This window comes from Watersipora subatra, chromosome 1, assembly GCF_963576615.1.
Source record: "Watersipora subatra chromosome 1, tzWatSuba1.1, whole genome shotgun sequence".
In the NCBI taxonomy this organism is placed as follows: domain Eukaryota; kingdom Metazoa; phylum Bryozoa; class Gymnolaemata; order Cheilostomatida; family Watersiporidae; genus Watersipora; species Watersipora subatra.
The window spans coordinates 20,026,037-20,053,389 of record NC_088708.1 but is presented as its reverse complement, the minus strand read 5'-3'; the positions used below and the strand labels follow the sequence as shown (position 1 = coordinate 20,053,389).

At 37.0% G+C, this 27,353-nt stretch overlaps 3 protein-coding genes across 3 annotated transcripts in view; 2 read left to right on the top strand and 1 right to left on the bottom strand.

Annotated features, from left to right (window-relative positions):
* The first annotated feature begins 104 nt into the window (after positions 1–104).
* LOC137405573 (SERPINE1 mRNA-binding protein 1-like) lies at positions 105–5,560 on the top strand. Its single transcript, XM_068091871.1, has 5 exons — positions 105–492; positions 1,147–1,240; positions 1,333–1,629; positions 4,849–5,056; positions 5,141–5,560. The coding sequence occupies exons 1-5, from the start codon at positions 192–194 to the stop codon at positions 5,375–5,377; spliced, it is 1,137 nt and encodes a 378-aa protein (XP_067947972.1). The 5' UTR covers positions 105–191; the 3' UTR covers positions 5,378–5,560.
* Positions 5,561–6,019: 459 nt separating this feature from the next.
* The window catches only part of LOC137393719 (lipase maturation factor 2-like), a 33,847-nt gene continuing 12,513 nt past the window's right edge, over positions 6,020–27,353 (top strand). Inside the window, exons 1-7 of the mRNA XM_068080394.1 lie at positions 6,020–6,101; positions 11,660–11,768; positions 12,056–12,106; positions 12,275–12,503; positions 13,147–13,337; positions 13,615–13,640; positions 13,798–13,950. Of these exons, the coding sequence (XP_067936495.1) occupies positions 11,684–11,768; positions 12,056–12,106; positions 12,275–12,503; positions 13,147–13,337; positions 13,615–13,640; positions 13,798–13,950 (735 nt within the window). The 5' untranslated portion in view covers positions 6,020–6,101; positions 11,660–11,683. The remainder of the gene's footprint in view (positions 6,102–11,659; positions 11,769–12,055; positions 12,107–12,274; positions 12,504–13,146; positions 13,338–13,614; positions 13,641–13,797; positions 13,951–27,353) is intronic.
* On the bottom strand, positions 15,411–27,157 carry LOC137410640 (malignant fibrous histiocytoma-amplified sequence 1 homolog). Its single transcript, XM_068096096.1, has 16 exons — positions 27,054–27,157; positions 26,423–26,667; positions 22,867–23,045; positions 22,611–22,728; positions 22,289–22,511; positions 21,796–22,158; positions 21,287–21,539; positions 20,904–21,184; positions 19,783–19,945; positions 18,990–19,181; positions 18,672–18,870; positions 18,366–18,511; positions 17,245–17,484; positions 16,906–17,106; positions 15,759–16,037; positions 15,411–15,671 (listed from the first exon to the last, which is right to left on the bottom strand). The coding sequence occupies exons 1-16, from the start codon at positions 27,155–27,157 to the stop codon at positions 15,411–15,413; spliced, it is 3,447 nt and encodes a 1,148-aa protein (XP_067952197.1).

Here is a 27,353-nt window from a genome sequence, read left to right as displayed (position 1 = left end):
GTACATTTAAATAGTCCGAAATATACAAAACTATACGTTACTAATCTATTGAATAATATTATTGGTTAGTGTACCTGCAAACCAAACTATACTAAACAAAAAGCATTGGATGGGAAGCGGGCTGATTTTATTAGATTTAGTCTGGGGAAGAAAATTAAATCGCTATTCATCCGAGATTCTGTTTGGTAGAAATGACAGAATTTAGTGTGAACACACGCAACCGCTTTGCGTTAGGCCTAGAAGACGAAGATGAACTAGATTTGCACGAGGTGTTAAAGACTAAACAGGAGGAAAAAGAGAAACAAATAAAAGAGGCCGAGGAAGCTAAACGCAAGGCAGCCGAAAAGGCTAAAAAGGACAAGCGAATCAATAACAATAAAACTAACACTAAGAAGTTTGCCAACAAATCTAGCCAGAATTCGACAAATATCCAGACTAATCAAACTCGGGATAATGTCCCCGTTAAGTCTTCCAGTTATCCTAGAAACGACGGTTAGTAACGCAGTTCACTTTCTTATTATCGAAATTTACTGTGTATATAACACCGTAACTGTGACATGTTTTGTAAGTGTACTTTCAATTTACCCTTTGTTTGGTAAGTTCAAGTTCACTAAAGCATGCTTGTAATAATGCACAAGTATGCGTCTAACGAAGGAACAATATGAAGAACTTGTCCCAAAGATTTTTTATTGTGAGTATACTATTATCGTAGTCGTTACTATATTACAAGTACCAGTGTGTAAATTTGTTATGCACTAGTACATGTGCAGCTTTGATTATTGTCGTAAACCAATTAAAGTAATTATTATTGAATCAATAAAATCGTGAATTAAATATCAAAAGGATTTCAGGCAATAATGCATCAATTAGTGCTCAGTGTGAGTGCTTTGTCATTGAAGTGTTGCCGACCAACCCTACAATGTAATTACTGTAACATTTTTTAAAGCCTTTCGCGTTGATCCCAAATTTTATGTAAGTGGTTTAGTTCGATTTGTCTAAATAAATGTAAGCTACGTAACTTCGTGCCTGTTTTAGTGACTGTTACGTTTTGTTGTTTCAACTTGAAAAGCGTTGTCATTCATTTAGTGTCAGTTTCAATTGATATGAACAAGGCATAATCTCTTAATATTTATATAAAACTTTCAGAGAACAGGCCTCCTCGACTACGAAGTTCCAATCAAGGACGGTTCAGCTCCAACAATGAAAATATGAACTTTGAAAAACCCCCACAGGACAACCGGTAGGCTGTATTTGCTGAAGGTTTGCTCAAGCTTCTAGAGTAGTTTACTGGCAGAGGCATTGTAGTAATACAACAAAAATTTGTGTTGTCAGAGAAAGAAAAGAGGGCTATGGGAATTTCCGTGGACGCGGTAGGGGAATGAGGGGAGGATTTGGTGGCAATCGTGGCAGGAGAGAATATGAAAGGCATAGCGGCAGTGACAAGACTGGAGTGAAAGCTGTTGAAAAGAAAGATGGCTCTGGTTCTCACAATTGGGGTGATGAGATCAGTTCTCAGCTCGAACAATCTACCCTAGAGGATGGACAAACTGAGCAGACAACCGAGTCAACTGCAGAGGAGGCTGCTGAAAAAGAATCTCCAATCAAGGAAGAAGTTCCAGAGGGAGAGATGTGAGTTTATTGTTTTTGGTGTGTTTAATCTATTTGTAATTGCAATGTTGCAGCTTGGCAGTAGTAGCAGTTGATAGTCACAAAGCATATATTTTATCATAGGAGCAGCAGTGGTGACTCCTGCAATTAGCCTAATTAATTTACCAGTGCCTACTGTAATCTCGGATTGTGGATGAGGCCATTAGCCAGTCTTTTTCAAGACTAGTCCGCTTGATAAGTTGAAGGTTGAAAATGCTCCTTTATAGTGTATCATAAGTTTGGGCTGGCAGTATCATAGTCAGAAGGTTCTAACAGATTCTTTCTGTAAGAATATTTGAGTGCAAGCATGTGCTGTCTGACTTACAAGTTTACATGCATGCATTTCTCCAAAGGGGAGTGTAATAGAAATGATTATAATTTTTTTGTCATGTTCACAATTTCCTTTGATCTTTTTAACAAATGTAGCAGAAATGAATAGGAGATGGGTTGCATGATGACATTTACTTTTTGTTAGAAACAGATTTTCATTTGCAATATTCCATAAGCAGAATCATTGTAGTAAATTTTTGCCCTTATGTATGTAGTGGGCTAAAGTTGTCATGGTAAAAAGTAGTCACACCAATATGGGTTCATAAAGGTTTCACTTCTAAAGTATATTGAGATCTTTCAAAAGAGCTGTGTTGCTGCTCAATGTGTGGAAGAAATATTTGTCTGATGCGAATAATCTGGCGCGCATTTCCATGTCTCAATGAAGGTGTCAAGATTCACAGGTATGAATCAGTGGCAAGCTAATACAAAGAAAATTTATCACAAAGATAACATATCAGTTTTTGTGCTATGTAATGAGGGTCATTGTTATTTTGCCCAACTGCTATAATTGTGCAACAATCATGAACTATGATATTTGCTTTTTATTTCAATGGATTTATTATTTCTTTACCCAAGTTGAGCTCATTTGTTTTATGTCATTAGCTATTTTCCAAGGCACTATATATTGTTGTCTAATGACAGCTGTTGTTTGTTCATTATTGGAAGAGTTGTATCTAAAAATGTTTTTAAAGTAGCCTGCGCAACATTGGACATCTATTTTGATAGATTTCACAAGCTGGTGTTCTTGCAGGTTTTGTTCCTGAACCTGCTTTTTTTTCCATTATTTTGGAATGGCAGCAGGAGTTTATATAGTTCAGATAACCACACTTAACAATTATATTAGCTGTTTAATAGTTTGTTATTCTATATTATACTTGTTTTGAGATTAGCTCATTTGTTTCAGTGAATGATATGCTGATATAGTTGCTATATATCGGTTTGGTTTCATCGAGTTATAAAGTGAGGTTTCATTTCAAATTTTCTTGCTATAAAAATTACGATGGCTTTAAAATTCGGTAGGTGTCTGCTCCACGAAATAAAACCTTTGATGTCTTCGTACTTATGAGCAAATGTTTAATTGTTAAAGATGTGATTGCGTCAAATTTTAGTTGATTTAAACAGAAAGTATGGATTTTTTTCTATCAATTTAGATGTTGTTTGTTGTTTTAAGCGATCTCATTGTCCCGGTATTTGAAGATTAAAATCGATGACGAAAAATGCTCAGAAAAAAAGATGCTCAGAAAAATGCTCAGACTTGCCTAAAATGATGTATATAGTGAAACAGCCCGTGTCTATCTCTCGTATTCACATCGGCTATTGCGATATAACTGTAGTCCTATGCCGCTCTATTGGCATATATTTTATTTTATATTTGCTCATGGTTGCTAGAATAAAATTTCAAATCTAGCTACATATACATTATTATAAACATCTCAAACGCCTCAAATAAGGGAAATTGAAAATTTGTCATATTAGTTTCCTCTAAATGCTGTGTAAACATCTGGGTATCGATTACATATCTGCCAGTCTACGGTAATTTGGTTGTCGAGTTAAGGCATTTGACAGCATTTCCCTTTCGGCGTCCATCGTCGATTATGTGCACCAGGTGATTGATGGTGACTGACGAAGCATCGGGAAAGTTTGCAGCTGTCAAACTTTCCCGATATGTTGTCTGCCTCAATCTTTAATCAGCTGATGCTTGGAAAACTCTGGAACTGGAAGCATTGTTACGATTCTGTCATTGGTCAATAACACATGTCGGGATGCAGTAATTCAGTAAATTAACGATGTCAATTAATTCAGTTAATTATATAAAGATGACGATCAGTGAACTAGTAATTGGGTAAAACCCTAATGACGAGAATCTTCGAGATCACAGACAATGCGTTTTACGAGCGATAACATTATGACCTGTATAAAAATTTCGTGCTGATGATTGGCTAAAGAAGAGAACTTATACTTATCGCTCGTGGACTCTTTCCATATAAGTTCACTATAAACGTCGTGAGTAAAGCACTCGCTCGAATCTGAGCATTTCAATAAATGATCTCATTCAAATGCTTATATCTCTGTCTACAACGTCAAAAATGACATCAAATTGTAGCTGATGTTTTAGCCTTTTATTGGTCTTAATCTCATTTGATCGACTTTTTGACCCAATCACATCTAAGTACAATTTCTTGCACATATGGCTGAAGCACATTGAAGACGAAATAAGAGTTGGTTTGAAGTGCTTCTGCTGATGTCAGCTTAACAGCGAACGGGTTACGAAGCACACTAGACACGAGTGAAGTCATGTCTTTGCCATTTATAGAAATTAATTTTATTAAAATTTTTAATACAAAGAGGTATTTTTTATATTTGTTTTTAATAATTTTATTGAGAAAATTTTTTAGTCACGATGGTGAATAAAAATCGTTTTAGAACGAATCGTTTCAGAGCAATCAAGTTTTATTATCATAAGTTGCACTACTTTTTGAGTTTTGTTTAAAACAATCCGTTTATCAGACAAACTGTCAAGCAAAATTATCATTCACTCATTATACACGTGATTTCGCTAGAGTCAGTCAGAGCGGCAGCATTTGGGAAATTGCTTGATATTTCTCCAATGTATGTCAGCTCGTTAATCTTCAAAATTTGGACCAGACTTAAATACCTACAGCGTGCTTATTAGCTATTATCAGACTGCTACCATACGACAATTAGTCATTGAGTTTACTTGTTTATCCTTAGTAATATAACTTCAAATTGTTTGTTTGGTCAGCAACGCTACGGTAACAAGATCTTGTTTATTCATAAACAGCTTGAAGGAGAAAACTCTGTTCAAGCGATGAAACAATTTGATTATTTCTTCCTGTAATGTGTTCGTAGGGCCGATCAAACTGCTGATTCAGAGACGAAGACTATGACATATGAGGAGTACCTTGCCAAGAACGCTCGGGCCAAACCAGTATTCCAAAACACGAGGAAGGCGAATGAAGGAGTTGACACTAAGCAATGGCGGAAAACTGTGGCTCTCGAGAAGAAGGTCAAGGGTGACCATAGTGATGATGAGTACGAGTTGTATGATGAGGAGATGGTAAGCATATATCATACGCCTGATCGCTAGCTCATAGTTATTATTATCCGGCATCGCCGTTAACCCTACTCTTTCCTTTGTTAGGAGGATGTTACCAAGTCCACTTTGGAGAAACTTAACATCCAGATTACATTTGGAGATAGAAGAGGAAGGGGAGGTCGTGGACGTGGCTCTGGAGGGTCAAGAGGTCGTGGTGGTTACGACAGCCGTGGGGAGGCTGCATTTAGTTCGCGGGGTGGCTTTGAGAAGCGAGGTGGTCGCGCCAAGCATCATGTGCCAGAAATAGATAATGAAAATTTTCCCTCTCTAGGCAGTCGGTAACTCGGACCGATTCTGAATAACATTATGTTGACTGCTGCTGATATCCAGGCGCTTGGTGGAATAGTTCTTTACATAATATGCATTGTTTTTTTCATATGCTCTGTTCTTGTTGCGTTGTGAAATCATGGGCAGACTCATGTGTTGTTTATGACAATATAAGCATAAATAGTTTGTATAAATCAATATACTTGCTTTAATGGATTCTCTCCTAATCGGCCTTAGCTCACAAGTAGATTCTTGTACAAGATTAATCAATGATGGCTGGTCGTGAGATTCTACCTAACCAGTGCTACTATCAAGTGGAAACGACAAAATACTGATGAATAGTGGTGATTTACTTTAGTCATTTTACAATATGCTGGTGAGATATTCCACCAATTAAACTAACAAATAGCTGTAGCCTGAAATGACCGAGGCTGGAGTAACGGATGCTTGGTGAATTATCGATAAGAAGTTGTTTTCTCTCGAAACGAATGAGTAGCGGAGTTATATGAGCACAAGAACTCAGTCTTCAGGATTTATGCTTCAAAGTGGCCCAGGTTCTCTAAGATCCGCCCAATATTCCATGTTGGCAAGACCTTGACTATGTCAAAGATTTATTTTCAACTGTAAACGCTATACGCGCAGGTGAATATCGAACAAGATTATATACAACGTCGTTACCTATCTATGGTCCGTTTTCAGCTTAACCTTCGTGCCACATTTCGAATCACCCGGAATAAACGTACGTATGCGCATATCAAGAACTCAATCGTGTTAATTACATTACTACTGCGTGTACTTTTAGAAGATCAAAATTTTGTTGATAAGTGCACAGTTAGAGAGATAAATATCGGTATGCACCATTATGCGTTTTAGCACGGTTCGAAAATACTGATTTGAAGTCCGTTGAATGGAGTCATATTTCTGCAGTATGTTCTATTGTTTGAGGCGTCTAAAATTTTTCTAAATTCGATTTAATCACTTAAAAAGCACTATAACCCGCAATAAAAACAGTAGGTAGGTGTTGTGCCCTGTTTACAACGTGCAGAGAAGATCAAATATTTAGCTCAAGAAAGTGTAATGCTTGACTTGCCACACGTAAAAGAGTCAGTGGCTAGAGTGCGTTTATGACGCGTCGAAAAGACCGTTTCTGTGAGACATAATACTGTGGGACTACCCTAAAGTGAACTCGTTATTTGACAGCATAGTTATGACAATATGCACTGGCTAGCTACTGACGATTTAAGTCTGTTTAACATTTGCCTGATCTTTATTAACAATGTTCATTTGTAAAACTTGTTGCTGCACGTATCTTCGTTCAACGCTTTCAACGCTTCTCGTATTTAGTTGTTATCGAAATTTAAGTAACAAAATTTTCAAAATGTTGCCCAAACAAGTGGCTTTGCAAGTGTAATAGTGATGTAAATATAGGGTGACGAAACACCTGTTTAAGATTTTAGAATGCATTTTAAATCTTTTATCTCGTAATTTTATTTCTGTTAGACAAGCCAGTCACTTTTCAACATTTATCCTAAAGAATTGCTGTAAATTTTAGCCTATTTTAGCATCTGCAACCATATTGACATGTGTATGGCTAAAACCATAGATATAGTAAACCCTAGATGCGCGAATAATCAAAACAAGTGAGGCCTATAATTAGCATGACGCAACGTCATGGTGATGTGTAAAGTGAATCAGCTGATCTATGAACTCTTATTGACTTAACACTAAAAACTGCTCAATTTTTCCATAGTTTGTGCATGTGAGACTGCATATTTTATTGATAATATATAAAACTCTGACTTTGGATGAGAAAGGCAAGAATCTTAGACACATGGTAATGGATAATACCAATGATTTAGAAGCTTCTATATTATTGATAATACAAAGAGTGACCAAATAGAAATTAAACTAATAGCGAACTAATGAATCAAATGAGATTTAAAAGCAGTTATATTGGACCACTGTATTAAACACCCATTAGACATGACTGAAAATAACTAGACGAGATCGCTTTTGTCTAAGGTTGGTTGAACTAGATTCCTGCTTTGAAGCGGCATAGTGTATTCTGATTTTAATATAGCGATTTACTATAGTTTTGAGTAGATTAATGGAAAGCACTGTGCATGAGACAATAATTCTCCTAGACATCCATCCACCGATGTAAGCTCTATATTGTTAAGTTTAGTGTCCTTTTTCAGCATTGTGATCAAATTATTTTGAATCCTATTCCTCTGCTCTAATCGACAGACTCTCTGCTGTAGAGTTTTGATTCTTTCTAATATTTAGATACGTGTGACAGCAAGCTGTTTAGGTTTACCACCACGTCAGCAGCTCGTTGTTGAGGCTGTAGATGTGTCCTGATTGTCAGAAGCTGCAGGTTGTTCATCATCATGGATAGTAGTATCACCAGGTGTAGCATTTTCAGGGTCAGGTATTTTGGTGCTGGCTGCTGTCTGAGCTGTTCTTCCACGTTTCGGCAGGCTTTCTGTTCTTATGGTTGGTGTCCGTCTTTTCACAGCTTTTGGCTGAAGGTAGATTGGATAAGCTGTAAATATTGCAGGTATTGCGTCATATTTTAGCATTGGTTTACTGCCAATACCTCGTGGAACCTTGTAGCAGTCTTTCTGAAAATATCCACTGCATAATACAGAGCTTGATGTTGGAGTCCAATCCTGTCTTCGCACTGCCTTAAGCAAGCATTACGGGTTTCAGCTCGTTTCTTGTTTGGAAAGCGGTGAAACGCCAGATTTGGGCATTTCTCAGGATTGCTTGAACATTCATAGGCACAACACCAGCTGCGTCTTGACATTTTCTTAGCCTAAACATTAACAATACATACATGTAGTAGAATGAATATCATTACATTACTCGGAATGAGACAAAAAAGGCATTTGATCAATCATGCCAAGCTAGATTACAACCCTATCAGCTGAGAGACTATTATGTAATATATGTTGTTGTAATCAGTCTAGAGACCTTCTTTTGATAGTCCCAAGCATTCATTCACTTCACTTTCAATTCCGAATAATCATAGAAAGGTATGTTCGTTGTTATGAGACCATGATAAGACAAGTAAGTTCAGTTGAGTTGGTAAGGTAGTTAGTTTGTTTCCAGTAGCAACTTACAATATGAACCAATGATATAGTACATGTGCAAAGGTTAGGTTTACCAAGTATTTAAAACTTTTATTGTGGGTTCACATACCTGAGGTGTTGTAGTCTCCTCCGATGACAGTTCACCAAAAATTTGGTCTTATTGTAACGTTTATGACTTACAAACTAGTAGGACAAGCATGCTTTCACTACTAAACTCATTACTCAGCTGAAGGCTGTGTTGCCGTGATGCACATCACTGCGACGTCGTGAGAACAACAGCCAATTAGAGGCCTCACTTTTGCTCTATTGTAACGATAGCTATTTGCCAATTTAGGGTTTACTATATCTATGGCTAAAACTATCAAAATCATCACGGTATACTACATATGCTACATCAAATTCTCTAACAGTAACTTTCATATCTATGAAGAGGCGGTAATAGGTATTTGGTAATGCAGTATTTTATTTTGCTTAATCAGTTCTGCCAAATTGATCTCAATGGAGATCTATTTACACCAAATGACACTGGCAAAGCTTCAATCACATGTTTTTATGTTTTATGAAATTAGGTTTTGGTGTTAGAAAAAACCTCTTTATTGCTCACTGTTTACATACATCAAAATCATTCATCAATATTTAAAGAAAACCATTTTTTGTCAGAAGATGGAAACTGCCTGGAGGTTTTTAGCTGGCTAGTTGACAAACTTTGGCAGTACAGAATGGAGATTCAATAATTTTTCGATACCTTTTTGCCAACAATTGAGTGAATACCAACTCACATAAAAACATTGTTTTGTCATATGTAGCACCATAAATCGAAAAGTCTATTACGTCAGTTATAAGAGCGTTTTCTCATTTAGATAATGGAGTATGGTTGTGAGAAATTTGCGAGTTTCACAACATCCTTATTGCCCAAATAATCATTTAGACAAAACCCTAGCGACTTGATTTTTATTTAATTACTAGCTGTGGTACCCAGCGTCGCCCGGGTAATAGAAACATCTTTGGACAAAAAATTGATTTATACTTAACATATAACAACATTTGCCATTCTAACTTTCAAACTGCATATCATTAGAAAAATGTTTTGTCTTATAAACAATGAGAAGTAATAAGAAATGCTTGCTATTAGTCTGGCACATTGCCAATGGAAAAATTTGAGTAAGCCTAATAATGTAAGCCAACAGCTTCTCGTGACATTATGCTATGACCCTGCATCGTACGCAAAGCCATTGGGTGTTTGCTCCAATATATCGACATGTATGGCAAAGCTAGTCTATTAATCTCTGTGGTGTATTGAGTAGGGTGTCAGACTTGCAAACAGTAGGGTTAAAGATCAAATCACCTTTGGTCCAGATTTTTTATTCCAAGATATTAAGATCTATAGCTGGAATGCGTACAGATATACATACGACGACAGAAGACAGACATACTTTGAAAAATATATATGTAGATTTGGCTTTGCTGTTTTACTTGGAAGCATTCAAAGCTGCTTATTGTCTATGAGAAAGGAGTAGCCTTTTTAGCTTTCCCAAAATGGTGCATGACATTTGCAAGGACATTAGATATTTGCATAAGGCATTTTGGAGATTTTATTGATGTCTATCAGTTTCACAATAATTGTCTGTAGTTGAGCTTTTATTAGGTTGCTTAGAAATTTTGGCTAAAATTTTCGCTGCAAAAAATATTGAAAATTAAATTATTTTTGAGTAACTTGTACGTATGTATGGGATATGACTTTTATATTATTCCTTTTTGTTTCACACTTATTTTTACACAGATATAAAATATTAGGTATATTTAGTTTTATTATTTGTATTTACCAAATTTGTTGTAGTTCATAACTTTATGTTGACTGTGTAACTCTGTGATTGTTTTTTGCCTACTTAAACGATAAGAAAGTCATGGAAAACATAGAGGTCAGTATGGAAGTTTATTTCTTTGATGTTGTTGAAAAAGATTATTGCTGTAGATAGAAACATTTTTCGATTGGGCATAAACCTGTTCAATATTTGAAGTGTTTTATGAACAGATCGGAACCAGTATTTTACGTAATATGATTCAAAAGCTAAACGAATAGTCATAGTAGACATTTTCAGTAGTTGCTTTTTCTCAACTACAACTTGTTTATATCTAGTCAGTTATAGAATGGGTATAAATGCTTCGATTATTGAAAACATGCCAGACCTTCAAAATTAAGTTGCTGTAATTATTATACCAAAAGGTGTGCACAGTCTTAGTTTAGAAATAGTTGCTCAACTTATTCGTATAAGTTTAGCCGTTATGTTCAGTTTTACAATGAAAAATCTCATAATATAATCCTGTGTAGTAGTCTTTTACTGGTCAAAGTCACAGGCTGTTATATATTTATGTTTATATAAATACTAGCCGAATGCCCTTCGTTGCACGGGTATTAAAAACAGCTTATAAACAGTGGCAGATAATGTAGTTGCCTGCCACTTGCCATTAGCCTGGCACATTGTCAATGGCTAATTTGAGTGAGCTAGCATTCGTTTCGCTACACCTATTAATAAGAGCCGTGAGAGCAAGCTTAGGTGATGTCGCTATGCCTATTTGAACCTAAATAACTACTCAATAAATCCAATGTGTCTCGCGTAGCTCAGTTGGTTAGCTTATTGCCTGGTGAGAGGCTCGAGATCAAATCTCGTGTGCTACGGATTCTTTATTGCTAGATACTAATCGCTATAGCTGGACAGACCGAACGACAGATGACAAACTTTTGAGAGTTATGTACGTATATAGATTAGGCTTTTTAGGATTTATTTGACTCTCATATTGGCGCAGAGGACTGCCTACCTGCTCTGCGTTGCAATAGCCACTCAATGTATGGTGGTGTTTGTATTGGCTGTTAAGGCACACCAAGGGTTGGAGTTATGAGCTACAGTAGTACAGTATTCCACAAGGAATTTGTTTCAAAATATGGTAGATATTTTCTTCTGCATTTTTTTACTAATCAATTAGGATTTGCAACATCATTTTAATATAGTTCTAGGTTCATACCCCTAGATAATAGCCATTGTGACTCGACATTTCTCACATCAGAGTTTATTGTAAATTTGTAAATGAAACACTCAAGATTTTCACTTGTTAGCAACTTAAATACAATGTAAAACAATAAAAAATTAACATACTTGTTCATGATCTAGTTAGCTGAATTGTAAAGCTTCTTCTCATTTTGTAGCACAATAAATCGCTCTTTCTAGCGATGGCTTCGTCCAAAGATATCTACTTGATTGGAATAGCAGTTGTCTACCTTATTGCATTTACATCTCTCTATGTTCAAGTTCCAGGTCAGTTTCTGCGAAATATTACTCGCCAGAGGAGTTGTCTATCCATTGCCCATTAGATCTCTCTGTTTAAGTGATTCCTTGTTTTATTACACCCATGTTGTATCCTCATTTTCACAGCTTTATATGGTAACTTAGTGATCAAGTCTGCAATGGTATCCAGCTCTACATGAGCTTTGTGATTAATAACATACATCATCGAGTTATTGTCTCGGGTTGATCCCTTGTTTAGTCTACCATCGCTAACTGCTCTCTGTAATATCTACACATCAACATCGCTCATATTTCAGGACTTTATGGAGACCATGGGCTGCTTCCTGTTAAAAATATTGTGAAAGGAGGTAAATCTTATTCTCAATAGATCTATGTTTCTGCTGTGTATATGTAGTCGATTATGTCATTATGTAGTCCAAGTGGTTGACCATGGTTTTTACAGCTCGTAATACAAGATTGTTGCCTAGTCAAAATGTTGCAAGTTTATGCTAAGGCTTTGTCTTACTGCTGAACAGTGCCCAAGACTATCGCTGACTGGTTCGACCAGCCCTCTCTCATCAGATACAGATACAAATACTCAATGGACACTGAGTCAGCCATGGATTTATGTTGTCTAGTAGGGGCTTTTTTCTCTACCCTTGCTGTCATTTTCACATCCATGAGGTCGAGTCTCGTCTTCTTCCTTTTATGGGTGCTCTACATGTCTCTTTATGCCCTTGGTCAAACCTTTCTCTGGTTTCAATGGTAAGTTCTACTTCGCTTAATCTACTTTCATGTTTTATTATCTTATTTTTACCTAGTAAATATAATAATTATCTTTGGAAGGCAATATATTTTTGTGCAAGTGTGTGTAATCATAGTGTTCAACGCTATTATTATCATCACTGTTATCACTATTTTAAATTAAACAAGTTTGCTGAAGATATCTGTCAAACATGAAGTTTCAATGGAAGCAGGAGTTAAAATGAGTTAGTGGTGCAAATGTAATGAATTTCTATACCTGAATTTTAGTCAATAGATGATCAAAGTGTAACCAACGGCTGAAGTGTAATGATTTCAGTGTCAAGGAACTGTTGTAGAGCTCTATCCAAAGCAACACAACATTCAATAAATAAATTATTTTTCTTGTTTTGCTAAGAGTTTCTTGAAGACCTAAATCTGTCGATATGTCGATATTTTTAATACACTACAATACCAACAGCCCATATTTCAATACTCTGACTTATTTGTCTTAAGCATGCAATCCTCGTATTGAAACATAATGAGTGATTGTATTTAATACAGGTAGTCCTCGTTGAACATTTGCATTTGTATGAAGTTTTAGAATTCTCTTGACCTCATCATCTATTAAATATGAATGAAAAACTAAGCGTAAACTATTATTTAGGGACATCTTGCTTTTGGAGGCTGGATTTCTAGCTATTATCATCGCACCACTCCAGCTGTTGGGTCTGCCTCTCAAACATCGTCACGACAAGATGTCCATGTGGCTAGTCAAATGGCTTTTGTTCAGGCTCATGTTTGCCTCAGGGGTGGTCAAACTCAAAAGTGGATGTCACACTTGGTGGGGACTCACAGGTACGTTAGGTCCTGCCTCCTTTGAATTAATGGATTCACCTTTCTGTAGCCAACTTGTAGGGTGTCTGCAGGGGTTGATGGTAGTATTTAGTAATTGTGATAATTCATAATTTGATGTAAGCCAGGTTTGTCTATAGCTAATGTTATAGCTTTCCGTCTTCAGTATTTTTTTGTTTTGCTCTTCATCTTCATGAACCTGTTAGTTGTTATTTATTACCCAGCATCCTCATTCCTTTGCTATGCACTCTTAAATCACTTACTTTGCTTGTGTTTGTAGCACTGGACTGGCACTTTGAGTCTCAGGTGAGTTGATAACTTCCTCAATAGTCCTGTATTACAGCTCTTGATACAAGGAGTATGCAACCCCTGATTATGAGTCCAGCTGGGAAACTGTTCAGTAACCTCAATTATTTTTAACTCCTTAGAGCTGTCGTAATATGGAGAATTTATCATGTTTTAGTGCATCCCAACTCCACCTGCCTGGTACTTCCACCACACACCTGACTGGTTTAAGAGGTTCTCAAATGCTTCTGTCTTTATAATACAGATAGCTGTCTCTTTTCTCTTTTTCGCACCAACAAGGACTCTTCGAATTTTTTCATTTTATGCTCAGGTATGTATGGGTCACTTACCTTCGTCTCCTCATTTTGCGTAAGTAAGCAGTACATAAAGTCAGCTTTCGATGATAGCTGTTTGAACGCTCGCTCTAAATACTGTCAGCATAGAAAAGGTATTTATGATGCAAAACTTGATAACTTGAAGTGAAAATGTGTAGAAGCTATACAGTAGACGCTCCTACAACGTAAACAGTTCATTCTGATAAGGTTTGCGAACAGTGAAATACATGTACATTGCCTAATCCTTTCCACGTTTTTCCAAACTCATCCTATTTGGCTTTTCGTGATGAAAAGAACTGAACATACTTTCTTAATTTCATGACTGTACAGTAACTGTGCTATTATTGTTTTATATCAAGAACTTGTCTCTTTTTTGTCCTTTTCATTTGGTTTATGGTCCATGATTATGGTAATTGCATGTTAAGCTAAGGGAGCATACGCCTTCACTGTCAATTTACAGCAATTTTTATTCACTTTTTTTAGGCAACAAGGTCTATAGTGAAAATAAAAAATAATGTGTATGTCTAAATTAAAGTGAAACAAAAATATATATTTAATATCGTAAGAGCTGTCTGTCTGTCCATAGGTCTGTCTGTCCATACAATTTTCCGAAGGTAAGGTTAGAGGTTGGAATGAATTTGAATGAGACTCCATATCCTGACATTCAGATTAGTAGACCGACTGCCTTCAAGTATTTCTGAATAGTTGTGCAGTTACTTATTCTTTTTGCTTTATTGATACACCTGACGGTCTCTCACATCACCCAAGACTGTTAGGGTACTAGTATATATAAGAGAGATACCCCCTCTACATCATTTTCTCTCTCAAATTTGGCAAGAAAAAAACAATATTTTTAAGGCCAACTGTGGGACTTCCATTATTCAAATCGAATTTGAGAACTTGCACTGACTTTATGTTATATGGAATTTCTTATGTGGTACGAAGCCTAAACTTTACATAATTTCTTTATTTTAAGTGGAATTTACGTTTTAGGAGCATCTACTGTATTTTGAGTCCATCGTGTGGTACTCCAGTCAACTAATAATGTCAATTTTTGTAAATCAGAAACCTTCCTAGGAAAAGCAACTTTTCATGGCTTCTGTGTAAGCCTATTTTGTCTAGAGGCAGTCATACGTTGATCGTGTAGATCTATAATTAGTTTTTTTGTGTGAATATACAGGCGATGGTAATGTATTCCCTTTAGCAGATTCTGACTGTATAATATCTAATCATGTATAACAACGGAAGTCTCATGCAGGTGTAGATTATAGATTGGTTTGAATACAGTATATCAATTTGTGCTATATTATTTATCATGAAGGAATCGGTAGTAACCAATATTATTAATACTCTGTACATATGGATTAGCCTACTGATGGGTGTATATCAAACAGGTATAGAAATATGCATTACGCACGCTGAGTGTAGGGTGTATGATAGTGGGTCCTGTGGGTAATCAGTAATCTGATGAGCATGCTGTCGGCTCGATGGTGCTCGTGGGGACTGCTGACTGAGTCTCCTCTCTAAATGGCGTAAGGCTCCCCATTGACTCGCCGCTAGACGGAGTGAGCCGTTGGGATCGGTCCCTGTGCACTTTACGCGCTGTGTAGTTGAGTATCTTCCAGAGGAGGCCTGGTATAGTTGTGAGGATAGCTGTCCACGTCTGGTGCAGCTGTGCCATATGCTGCATGGCTCCTCGTAGCCCGGGGTTCCTCACCTGCAAATAGTCAAAGGTTTTTAGACTATTTTTCTGGCTCACTAATTTCTAGATGAGTTATGGAACTGAAGCAGCCGTTGGTCGTACCTGTATGCTGACACTGATCTGAGAGTTTTTGCTGTCGATGTATCTCTTAATGAGAATTTTGGTGTCAGCCGTCTCGATGTAGATAGTGTTGGCCCAGTCTAGTCTGAGGTCAGCTTTTTGTTGTAGCTGAGTGCTTAGTGTTTCAAACAGTCCTTCTGGAAATTGTTTACCGAATACATAAACAATTTCCATTTCTCTGCTGCCTTCCTCAATGTTGCTATTCCAGTATGTGTCTATGTCGAGAGAAGTGCATTTGGCAGTCACATACCATGGTACAACCTATAATAGAACAGACCTTGATTTGTATGTTTAGAAGATTTCTCTGAGGCAGCATATTGATTGATTGAGAAAGTAGTGGCTAACTGCTACTCTTTGCGGCCTTGAGAAGGTTCATTTAACTTCCGCCTAGCTGTTTGCTTTTGACAAAAGTTCATACAGCGTATGCAACTAACTAGTTTGAGGGTCAAGGTTATCCAATGAGAGAAAAGATTTCATGGTTGGCTATCAGTATACACGTGACAAGAACATTCAGCGTATAATACGAGACTGGCCAACCTCGACACGCTATATTAATCCGTTCCGGTGTTCGCTTTGTACATCAAAGCCATCGTATATTGTGACAAATAGTTCCATAACAATACCCTGTCTCATGTAATTCATTGCGCAGTCCAAAAAAAAAGATAACTACTCTAGGTAATTAAACATAGCATTAAAACACCTGTATTGTGCAAAGCTAAGTAAGAAACTAGATTGATGAAGTAATAATAGTCAATAGAGACTTTTTATATTCCTTTACATCAAAAGCGTAAGTGATGGCTTGATGATGCATCTGTTCTAAAGGAGATGTGGTGCTAGAAATGCTGTTTTCCTTACTTTAACATGAACTAGGTGAAGTCTAGACTTGAAAGAACTTGAATTTACCTAAACTTTTGAGTTAACTTAAAAATTCTTTACTATTGGTTTATTTTATCGGGTCGTGAAACTAAACTTTGAGAAATTTTAAATGCTGTATGCTGAAAATTACTTGTAGTGTAAAGTAAATTTCTGATCAAAATTTTTTACAGTTTGTCAGACAATTCATATGTAGAGGTGGTTGTAGTTAAACATCTGTGTTCTAATAGAACATGGACCAAGTGAGACAACTCACTAGAAGAGGCTCGCAGTAGGTGCTGGATGTCGGCAGATCTGACTGGGGTATTAGGTAGGCCAGTTCAAAGTCTATGATGAGTCCACACATGTCCATGAACTGCTCTCTGCTGGATGGCAAATAGTACCATAGACCTAGAAGCAGCTGCCTTGATATCTCACCATACTCTGTCATTCGTCTCTTGCATTCTGTAAACTGATCCTACAACCCACCAGATTATCCACGTTAATTTGTCACATAGGAATGATTTTGGTGTCAATAATATTTGGTTTGAGCTGAAAATACAGGCAGAGACAACTAGGTTGGTTCTGCTGATTTATATGGGTGTTTTATACCCACCTTGGAGAGCTTGCTAATGCTAGAAAAGGACTTGTTCTCCTCAAAATCTAGAATGTGTTTGAGGTCGTGGTGTATGATGCCTCTCAGAGTCTCTATCAGTCTGACAGGCTTGTGGAACACGGTATTTTTGAGATTGTGATGCATCTGCAGCCAGATGACATCACCACAGTTGTGTATGTACTCTACAGCGTCCATCAGCACCTCTCCTCGGATCTTGAATTTCTCTCCGAGCTCCTTTATCTGCGCAACGCATGGTCTATGATTGAAGGGCAGGTTCTTACTCAAGGATTTGCTAAACGCGTAAACTGCACTTCTCATTGAAACACTTCAATGAGGAAATTTTGATTACAATAATCCCTCCTACATTGCAGCTTCAACTATCCTGGCTTCGCTGTATAGCGGGTTTTAAAAAATCGCTGCCATTTGAGTTTTTTATTTTCAATTAATAATGGTGACGTATGTTTAGAAATTGCTTTTTGCTTTGAAATAAACCAACTGAGGAGTCGGTACAGTGTTTTATCGTCACTGTGTGACTTCAAAACGTTCTTTTTTGTTTGTCGGCTGCCTTCATTTTGGGTACCCATAGTAATACACTGTCAGTCTTGTCGTGAAGGCAAAAATACTAGGTGCACAATGTATTCATATCAAAGTACCCTGGCAATGAGCTGGTTGATGTCAGCATTAAAAATAGACCCTGTTCCTAGAATAACTTGAGACCTCTTTTCAACTACTGAATGGAATTTGATCATCTTTCATCTACATAGCGCGCTTATTGCCAGTAAGCGCTTTCTACCATTTTGTTATCCTGATGATGATTGGCTCAAGAATAGTTAGCATTAACTTTGCCCCCTTGATTCTCACCGCAGCTTTTGTTAATCTCTTACGCATTGCAGTATTATATGTACAATGTACTATGCAGGTATGTTGTCATGTACAAGGGCATGTACATGTACTTATATGTATCATAATTGCAAAGGTTTATAAAGCGGTTTCACTGTTCTGAAGTGGTTAAATTGTGGCAAAAAAACTTGAAAAGTCTTTTTATTTTGCAGAAATTCTTATTTTGTGGGTGAGTCCAGAATGGGACTCTCGCCAAGTAGGAGAGATTACTGTATATTTACCTGTGGCCAACTCAGTTTGTATCCAGGTCGCTTCTTTACTGCACTTCGAAATCGTTGCCATGACGATGGTATATACCTCTGTCCTGTAGGTATCAACTCCTTATTGATTGCTATCATCTCGATATCTGATTTGAGCTCCTCTACACCTACGAGTGGTAACATTGTGTAATATTGCTGCTCATTCTATCAGCTCCTTCAAATTAGGGTACACATAATTTTTTTCACATGGCCATTGCTGTACCTTAAAGGCCTCCTATATAACTGACAAGGAATATGGTTGGCTTTATTTTAAGTATATTGCTGTACCTTGAAGGCCTCCTGTACAACTGACAAGGGATATGGTTGGCTCTACTTTAAGAGGCGTATCGAGCAAGTCCTTCATCTGTTTAGCCTGGTACTGCAGTTGCAATATATTGGCCATGGGATCAAACTCTGTAAGGTTGTGGGTTTGTTGTGTTGGTGTGTCAGCTGTGGCTGCTTGCGCCTTCGCTATCTTCTCGTTTAGCTACAAAAATATGTCTTAGCGAACATTTTTAAAAATGAATTTTAATCGGTTCGATTCAATGCAATGTTTGGGTATCTCGGTATTAGATTCTTATGTTACCCTTATGTTTGACTATTTACCTTCAACAATTCTGTGGCTAAGTGGGCGTTGTGCTCATCTACTTGCTGTCGCACACACTCCTTGACGACTTCGACACTAGACACTTCTTCTGCCAAGTCGGTATGCGTTCCTACCAGCTTCACCACAGCTCCTGGTACGTGGAGCTGCAGCAGATCCACCCAGTAGCCGATCTGCTCCTGATAACTATCCGGCTATAAAGTGAAAACGTGCAAAGCTTAAGAAGTCTTCATATGCTACATGGAAAAATTATTTATGTTGTGCACAGATTAGTATCATTCTGGTTGCAGTCTAACAAGTATTTAAAATATATTCTATTCCATTATACATAAATGTATGGTGTATATATTCTATATATATAGAATAATATATACTATATATAGAAAAATATATATATGTAATATAATATAAAGAATATATAGTAGGCCTATATAGAATATATAATATATATAGAATGTATAATATACTGTATATAGAATATATACGGTATATGTATACACTTATTCTCTCTATATATACATATTCTATATATTTATACAAGATCTTGATATCGCGTAGTCCTTCAAATTGCTGCTCAAAGTAGCTTAAGAGGCTCAAAATATGGTTAAGAGGCGTGTAGACTACTGACCTATTCGGGAAGGTTTTAGAAATAGTTATTTTAAAGATGGAGGCTAACGGATATTATTTTGTATGATGCAATTTATATACGGTATTTTAATTCATAATAATATACATGTATATGCAAGCATAATCGTTCACATAGTTCTGTAAGAAATGATATACAACTATACTTACACTTGTGGCGAGTTTGTGATGATTATATACAAGTAATGTTATGGCATCTTTGTCTATGAAGTGCTGATGCAACACCTTGTAAACCTCTGAACCACCAAGATCATAGCTGCAGAACCTGATGGCATTGTCTGATTGCCAGTGCAAAATAGAGGCAACGCATGTGCTGCAATAATAATTGTCAGGCTTTGATATGGTAGCTTGTTAGCACTCAAATAGAAGTGGTAAGAAAGGATATAGCAAGAGCCAATTGTTTAGTGGGAAGTGTAGCCGTAGCACTAATACTAGCATGTAGCAAACGCTTTATATAAACACACTTGGACTCTAGCAGCAAGCATTAGTTATTACTACTGTTGCTGTTCGAATATGGGTGTAGTAAGAAGTCAGAATCTAATAGTTTCCTTATGTTAGTAGAGGCTTAGCTGGGTTGGGTTTCAAGTCTGATTGACCCGCATAGTTTCCGGAAAGGTTTGATAGTGAAATATAGCAGCAGTAGGGTTGTGGGTTAGGCATGAATCAACATTTGAAATAGTTCTGATAGAAAAGATTCTCTGCTTTCATTTAAGAAGTTATCCTTATTGAGCTATAAGGAATTGTCTTCCTTTAATTTCACGACTGTGAGCTCAAATACAAGCAATTCCCAATATATCAAAGGCTCGTTGATTTATAAAATTTATTTCTTCATCAGTCATGATATGACCACAATTAATCGCTTTGTCAAGGTGGTCATGCAGGGATACGATCTGAACCAACCTATAGAAGGCTATTAACTTTGTTGACCACAGGCTATGTTAGGATCATAGGATTTTAGGTAACCAGAAAGCAAAGAATCTGTTCTTTAATAGCTAATGTTTGGTAATGTATAGCTAAGCTTCTTCAGAATGGTGCTGTCTTTCTTACTACATGTATGTAGTGAAGTTTCATGACTGGTTTAAGCGAATGGTTATTTGCATTACTTGCTTACCTGCACCCTATTTTATCATGTCTGCAACAACAAAAGTGTAATAGTATACGCCGTAACATTCTTAACAAGATATTATGTAATAATGGATATAGTACAGGGTATGCTATATTTCTGCGTTGTATTTCACGATATGATTTGATATTAACGTATGTATTTGTACCGGTTTGGTTCCTCGATGTCTTCAATCAAAGCATCTCTTGGCAGTCGTTTCATCAAATTTGATTTTTCAGCTGCACTCAAGTAGTTGTTGTTTAGCTCTTTTTCATTGGGTAGACTGAGCACACTTTTTCCTGTAGCCAAAGTTCTGTTCAATGTGGTCTTTCCAGTCTCACAATGCCCAATGTATATCAACTTGACCGGCTGGAGATTCTCAGTCCTTCGTATCTGTAACCTTCTCAGGTAGTGGTATAAGGGAGCTATCTGTACTCCTTTCCAGATCACCTGCAAGCGCTCGGTAGCATCACCAAATGTCATGAAAAATCAACCGTGGATGCATTATCTCCAGCATATGGTTCTGTCTGGAGATGTCCAATGTTTGCTTACCTCTGGGGGTTCAGTGATAGGATTCTTGTGTAACCATAGACCTATGGGTTTCATATGAGAGTAGGTATGCATGTGTCTGAGTTTGGAAAGGTTGAAAAGAGGTACTGGCAGTTCTCCTAGTCTATTGTTTGTCATCTCGAGAGTCTCCAGGTCAAGCAACTGGCAGATGGAATCTGGCAGACTGAAGATTCGGTTGTTTGATGCTCGTAGCACCCTCAGCTGGATAAGATTTCCTATGCCAGATGGAAGTTGCCTGTTGAATGACAGTTTAGTAAATTGTAATAACAACATAGTAAACTGCCTTCCTTGCATTTAATTAATTTTGTGAAATATTTAGTGAAATAAATTGATTTAGTGAAATACTATTATAATATTCAGCATAGTGAGAAGCCACGGTTAATATCTTGACTCATTTAGTTCATTCTAACCATAGTTAATCATTACAATAATAGACTACATTATTACAATGACTCACTTTAGTTATGTTAACAGACACTGCTGCCCCTTACGTTAACTTGTTGTTGCATACTTCTAGTTCCTCTAGTGTGATCAGTTTACAGACATTCCCTGGAAGACTGGTGAGAAGGTTGTGGTTGAGCCTCAGTGCTCTGATATTTGGCAGGTATTCATGGATACTTTCAGGAATACTGGTTAGAAAATTGTGAGAGATATCCACCATGACTAGATAAGGCAAAGTCCTAAGCCCTTTGGGTATGTTGAGGAAGTAGTTATTGCTGAGGTAAAGCTCTTCCAGTTTGCAGCTGTTTTCCTCAGGCAGGTTGTTTATTCGCGTACCGTCCAAATCTAAGGTCCTTAATTCAGGAATGTCGAACAGTACACTGGGAATGTGCTCGGATTTAATTTGCCCATTTCTAAAATCAGTAGATAGTCAACAGCGTACTAGGTTTGATACTAGTCTACGGAGGTTACGTAAATCGATTTGCAGAGGAAGGAAGCTCGTTTCAGTATAAACTCAGTAAACGACTAAACGTAGTCTTTTACCTGAGCAGTTTGTTCATGTATTCGTCTAGGTGGGAATGGAAGCTTCTGGCATTCACTTTAAGTTCAGTCAGCTCATGCAACTCCCTCATTGTCTCTGGCAGCATTTCGAGAATGTTCCCATAAAGGTTGATCTCTTTGAGTCTCTCGCAATACGCTATCTCTGGTGGTAGAGACTTGATGCTTGTCTCACTCATGTCAAGATGCTCTAGTTCTACCAGATTACCTTAAATACAAAACCAAAGTGTGATTTGAGGCAGTAGGCTGTAGCGAATTATGACTTCACAATGATACAATATCTATAACCAAAATATGCAATGAGTACCTATGTCTGGTGGGAGAAGTTGGAACTTATTTCTGCTCAGATCGAGTCTCTTCAGACCAACACATTCAAATATGACGGTTGGTACAAACCTCAGGTTGCATTCTGAGATGGCAATTATCTAAAATACAGTAAAAGGTTACCAGCACTTACCCCAACTGTTTTATGATTGTCGAACGAAAGTTTAGAGACTGAAATGTGTACTTTGAGATGTGCTCGTACGAATAGACTGTCATAAGTCATTTAAGTCAAGGCTGACCTGAAGAAATTTTAGCTTCGCCAAATCCTTTGGTAGCCCTGAGTAGTCAGAGACAGCTGTGCATTTGATGCTATTTTGACTGAGATTGAGAGCTCTCAGCTCTGTCAGCTTATGGATGTCAGCAGGTACAGACCTTAGGTTGTTCCCTGATATGTCAAGTTCTCCTATGGTGTCAGCAGCTGTAAGCAGAAAATTTGAAGATTTAGTATTAAAAGGTGAAGATATGCTGTGCACACTTGCATTGCAAGTGTGTTTATCATATTAGAACCATTTAGTATTCCACACTAAATCACAGATAGCAATCACGGAATAAGGGACATATTTGGGGCTATTCACAATCGTACTAATTGTTACTAGTTAGACCTGTTACTAGCATTAACCTCCAACCCCTCCCAGGCTTTGAGAAATTTCCAAGCTGGAAATTTCATCTAGTAAAATGTTTAATAAAATACACCTCACTTGTTAGACTATCCCTATGTTAAGTTGGTCGTAAGTGGAGGTTTGTATCCGAAAGAAGCATCCACCAAGTGAATTGTTGCAATTGTCTGTGAATCGAAAATCTGTGGCTAGATGAATATACATCTACTGTTAAATACACTAGAAATTCCCGTCATACAGCCCACGACCAAAGTGATAGTGGAAAAAGAAAAGGTACTGCTGGTTGAAAAATGCAATATTAGCAATCAAATGGCACTGCAGTGCAATAGGAGAACTGCAATGGTAGCTGCAATGTACTGGGTGTTATTATGTACAACAAACAGCAATGATGAAAGGAAAAGATCATATGTTTGAATCTCTCCCTGCAATAGGAGAAATGCAATATTAGAAGTAAAATGGCAAGCTGCTGTGTAATATACATATATAGCTATATATATATATATATATATATATATATATATATATATATATATATATAGCTGGGGGCTGTATATCATTGGCCATAGCAACCAATATCAAGAAGTTGTGATATTTATCTAGATTTATCTAAAGAATTATGCTGAATTTAAAAATCTACACAGATTTTAGCTGGTTGTCATAGAAATAGATGTATATCTATAAGAAAATGTAGGCCTATTACTTAATTTTGCAGGTATTAAAACGGCTTGGCAGTACTGCAATATTGAGCACAGCTGTAGTACCATCAACAAAATCTTTAGAAAAATAATAACAGTAACATATTGCACACCATCGGTCACTATATAATTCGATCTTGTAAATTCGAATAATTATTCTTATAACTAAATCTTATAAAATCGAATAATTATTCTTACAATTAAATATTGTAATAATCTTATAGGTAATATTGTAAGAATCGTTAGAAAAATATCATCGTAATTTCCTTTACTTTCACTGCTTTGGACATCAGTTGGAATACCAAAATACTCATTATAAGTGTCCAAAATGTCAGAATCCCGTAGAATCGGCAAAAAAGAAACGATTACTTTTCTGTACTTTTACGTTAATTACAGAAACCTCCGGCAATTAGACAAGCCATAGACTGGTGAAATGTGCACGTTTTTCTCATAAAATGCGCACGACTTAATTTCTACTATTTGTCGCGTGGCCTTATTGGCGTTTCGTTGGCCGGTCTTAATTTTGATTAAAAAAAGCTTGTCAAGTTTTTATCGCGATTTTTGGCCAAATTAATCTGTCTATTAATGTATAATCTGATCAGATGGGTTAGTTTTAGGATATTGCATCAACTTTTCAAAGACTTGGTAACATATTTAAATAGGTTTATATGTGCTTTGTATCATTATTATACTTAAACGACTCTACACAAAAATGGTTAAATTTGTTGATGAGATTTCGGTACAAGGGTTTGGTCACGGCCGTTATTGGATCATATTCGGGAGTTGTGTGCACATCTGCATTTATCATAAATCTCACAAACAATCGCTTTGTTCGTGTTTGGTCGTGGGATTAGGTAAGCATCATATAGCGGTATACTAGAAGGCTATGCACTCCTTAAAGGAGAGGTGTGGTGCAAAAGGTTTACTGACCATACAATTATAACTTTCTCATATCTTTGTGTCAAAACCACTTCAATATACCTCACTCTGTCTGTCCTCTATGTATGGTGTGACCATAATACTTATTATAAAGGGAATTTTTAAAGAATGACCTGTTTCTTTTTTTTGTGCAGATAAAATAGAAGACTTTACATGTGCTGTTCTTGTATGTTCAACAGCCTGATGAAAACCAAACTAAAGATCAAGTATTAATAAGCTGCTGACATTGGAACTATTGCAATAGCTATATAATATCACTTGATATATGAATGAATACAGAATACCAATAATATATATACACTTGAATATCAATGATATACAGAGGCTCGTAATAGACTTAAGTTCTTTAGCAGTACATACCTGAAATATAAGATTTGCCCACAGTCCAACCGTAATTATATTAACAGTAGAATTTGTCTCATGATGACTATTAGGCTATTGTTAAAAACGTTATAGAAAACCATTGGGAATCAAAGTAATCTATTGAATTATTATATTTACTCACTGTAAACCATTATATATCTCTGTAAACCATACTATATCACTGTATACCATGTCATATCACTGTAAACCATATCATATCACTGTATACCATGTCATATCACTGTATACCATATCATATCACTGTATACCATGTCATATCACTGTAAACCATACCATATCACTGTAAACCATATTATAACACTAAACCATACTATACCACTATAAACCATACTGTAACACTATAAACCGTACTATACCACTATAAACCGTACTATAACACTATAAACCATACTATAACACTATAAACCGTACTATACCACTATAAACCATACTATATCCATGTAGTAATTGGCTAAAAATAAATAGACGGCGAGTCTATAAGTTCTCCCCTTTATCATTTCCATGTAGTCTACACTTATGTCTGCATCATGTCCCTCCATGTCTTTTGTCGCCCATCAATTGCTGAAGGCTCCGCTTGTACTCAAACACTCCTAATATCGTATTACGGTTGGTTCACACTTTATCACCGTATCTTGGCGTTGATGCCTCAATAATTCGGTGATTGTCAGTAATATCCATGTTCACACTATCACAAGCCCATCTGCATTTGCATCAGCGAATACTCCGTGACATAGTGTTCCCATTTTTCTTTTACATTTTTTTTGAAGAAAATTCTCTGTTGTCACATGCTCGAGTCAAATGCTAGTCCTGCAGCAACTATCATAAACGAAAATAAATCACACTATCCACGACAGCGAATTACTATCATCGAAGTGGTGCACTTAGTACAGGCTGTCATCGGTGTTCACCAAAAATAATGGGTCAATTTGACGGCTGCAATCTTTCCCATCGTATCCGCCTTGCTTCATCGATGCTATCGGTTTACAGTGCACATAGCCGAAAGGATAACTACGACATACGGCGATATTGTGTGAACCAGCCTTAAAAGAGTATGGATGCTTAGGACTGCGACATTGCCCATGAAACAGTCTCTTTAATTGTGCATTGATTATACATTGATCCTCCTAAACCATTTGTTCATTGCATGAAGGTTTGCTTACCAATAAACATCTCTGATGGGAGAGAAGTGAGCCCGCTAAATGATAGATCTTCCGTTCTCAGGTTGAGCGCTGCCAAGTCCGGTGATTTTATGATTACCTTCTTGGGTTTGTTGTCCTCGGGCGTAGACTTCTTGGCTGACAGAAGTCTCGACTGGAGGGAAGAGACTGACTTGTTGGACTTCGCGGATGTCATGGACTTTTTTCCTTGACTCACAGCGCTTCCTGTTGATTTTTTACCACTTTTGCTGCAAATATAGATATTAATATATTGTGTTGCTGTAGGTCTGCATTCTGCAGCGATTTGGATCCTTCTTTGTGACATCAATGCTTTTGTTACTATTACATTCCTGTAGCATTGTTGGTGCTTTCATTCTCCCTTCATTAAGCCCTCGAAACTATTTTATCGGGAAATCAAAGACACCGTTATTCTCTATTCTAGTACCATCAACTTATGCTATCCATAGCTCTCTGCGGTGTTCATGTGGGCACTTTTATTGCTCAGGCATCTCGCTGACTATTTTTTATACATTGTAAAATGTAGCGTGTAAACCATCCTTTGTGGACTGTAATTTGTCCTTCCATGCCAAGCTGCTCATTCTTTCTTGGTACGACGATAAGTAACGATACTCACGTTGGAACTCTCTTTCCTGTCTGAGATACTCTTGTTGGCGACTTGGATGCTGTCCTCTTAGAGGAATCTCCTCTCTTTGGTGATGATGACTTTGAGGAAGGCATGTTGTGGCCTGTACTACTTCCGTATGTTTGTAGGGCAAATGTTCTATAGCCACTGGGTGGCTAACAGTATATAGTCATCCTGCCAGCGACAGAGCTGACTAGTAAGCTAGTAATGTCATACGTGCACTACTTGTGCAGTCTATTGAGTGGTTGTTTGGGGCAACCGGGCTCGCATCGAACAATAGATAGTAAAAGC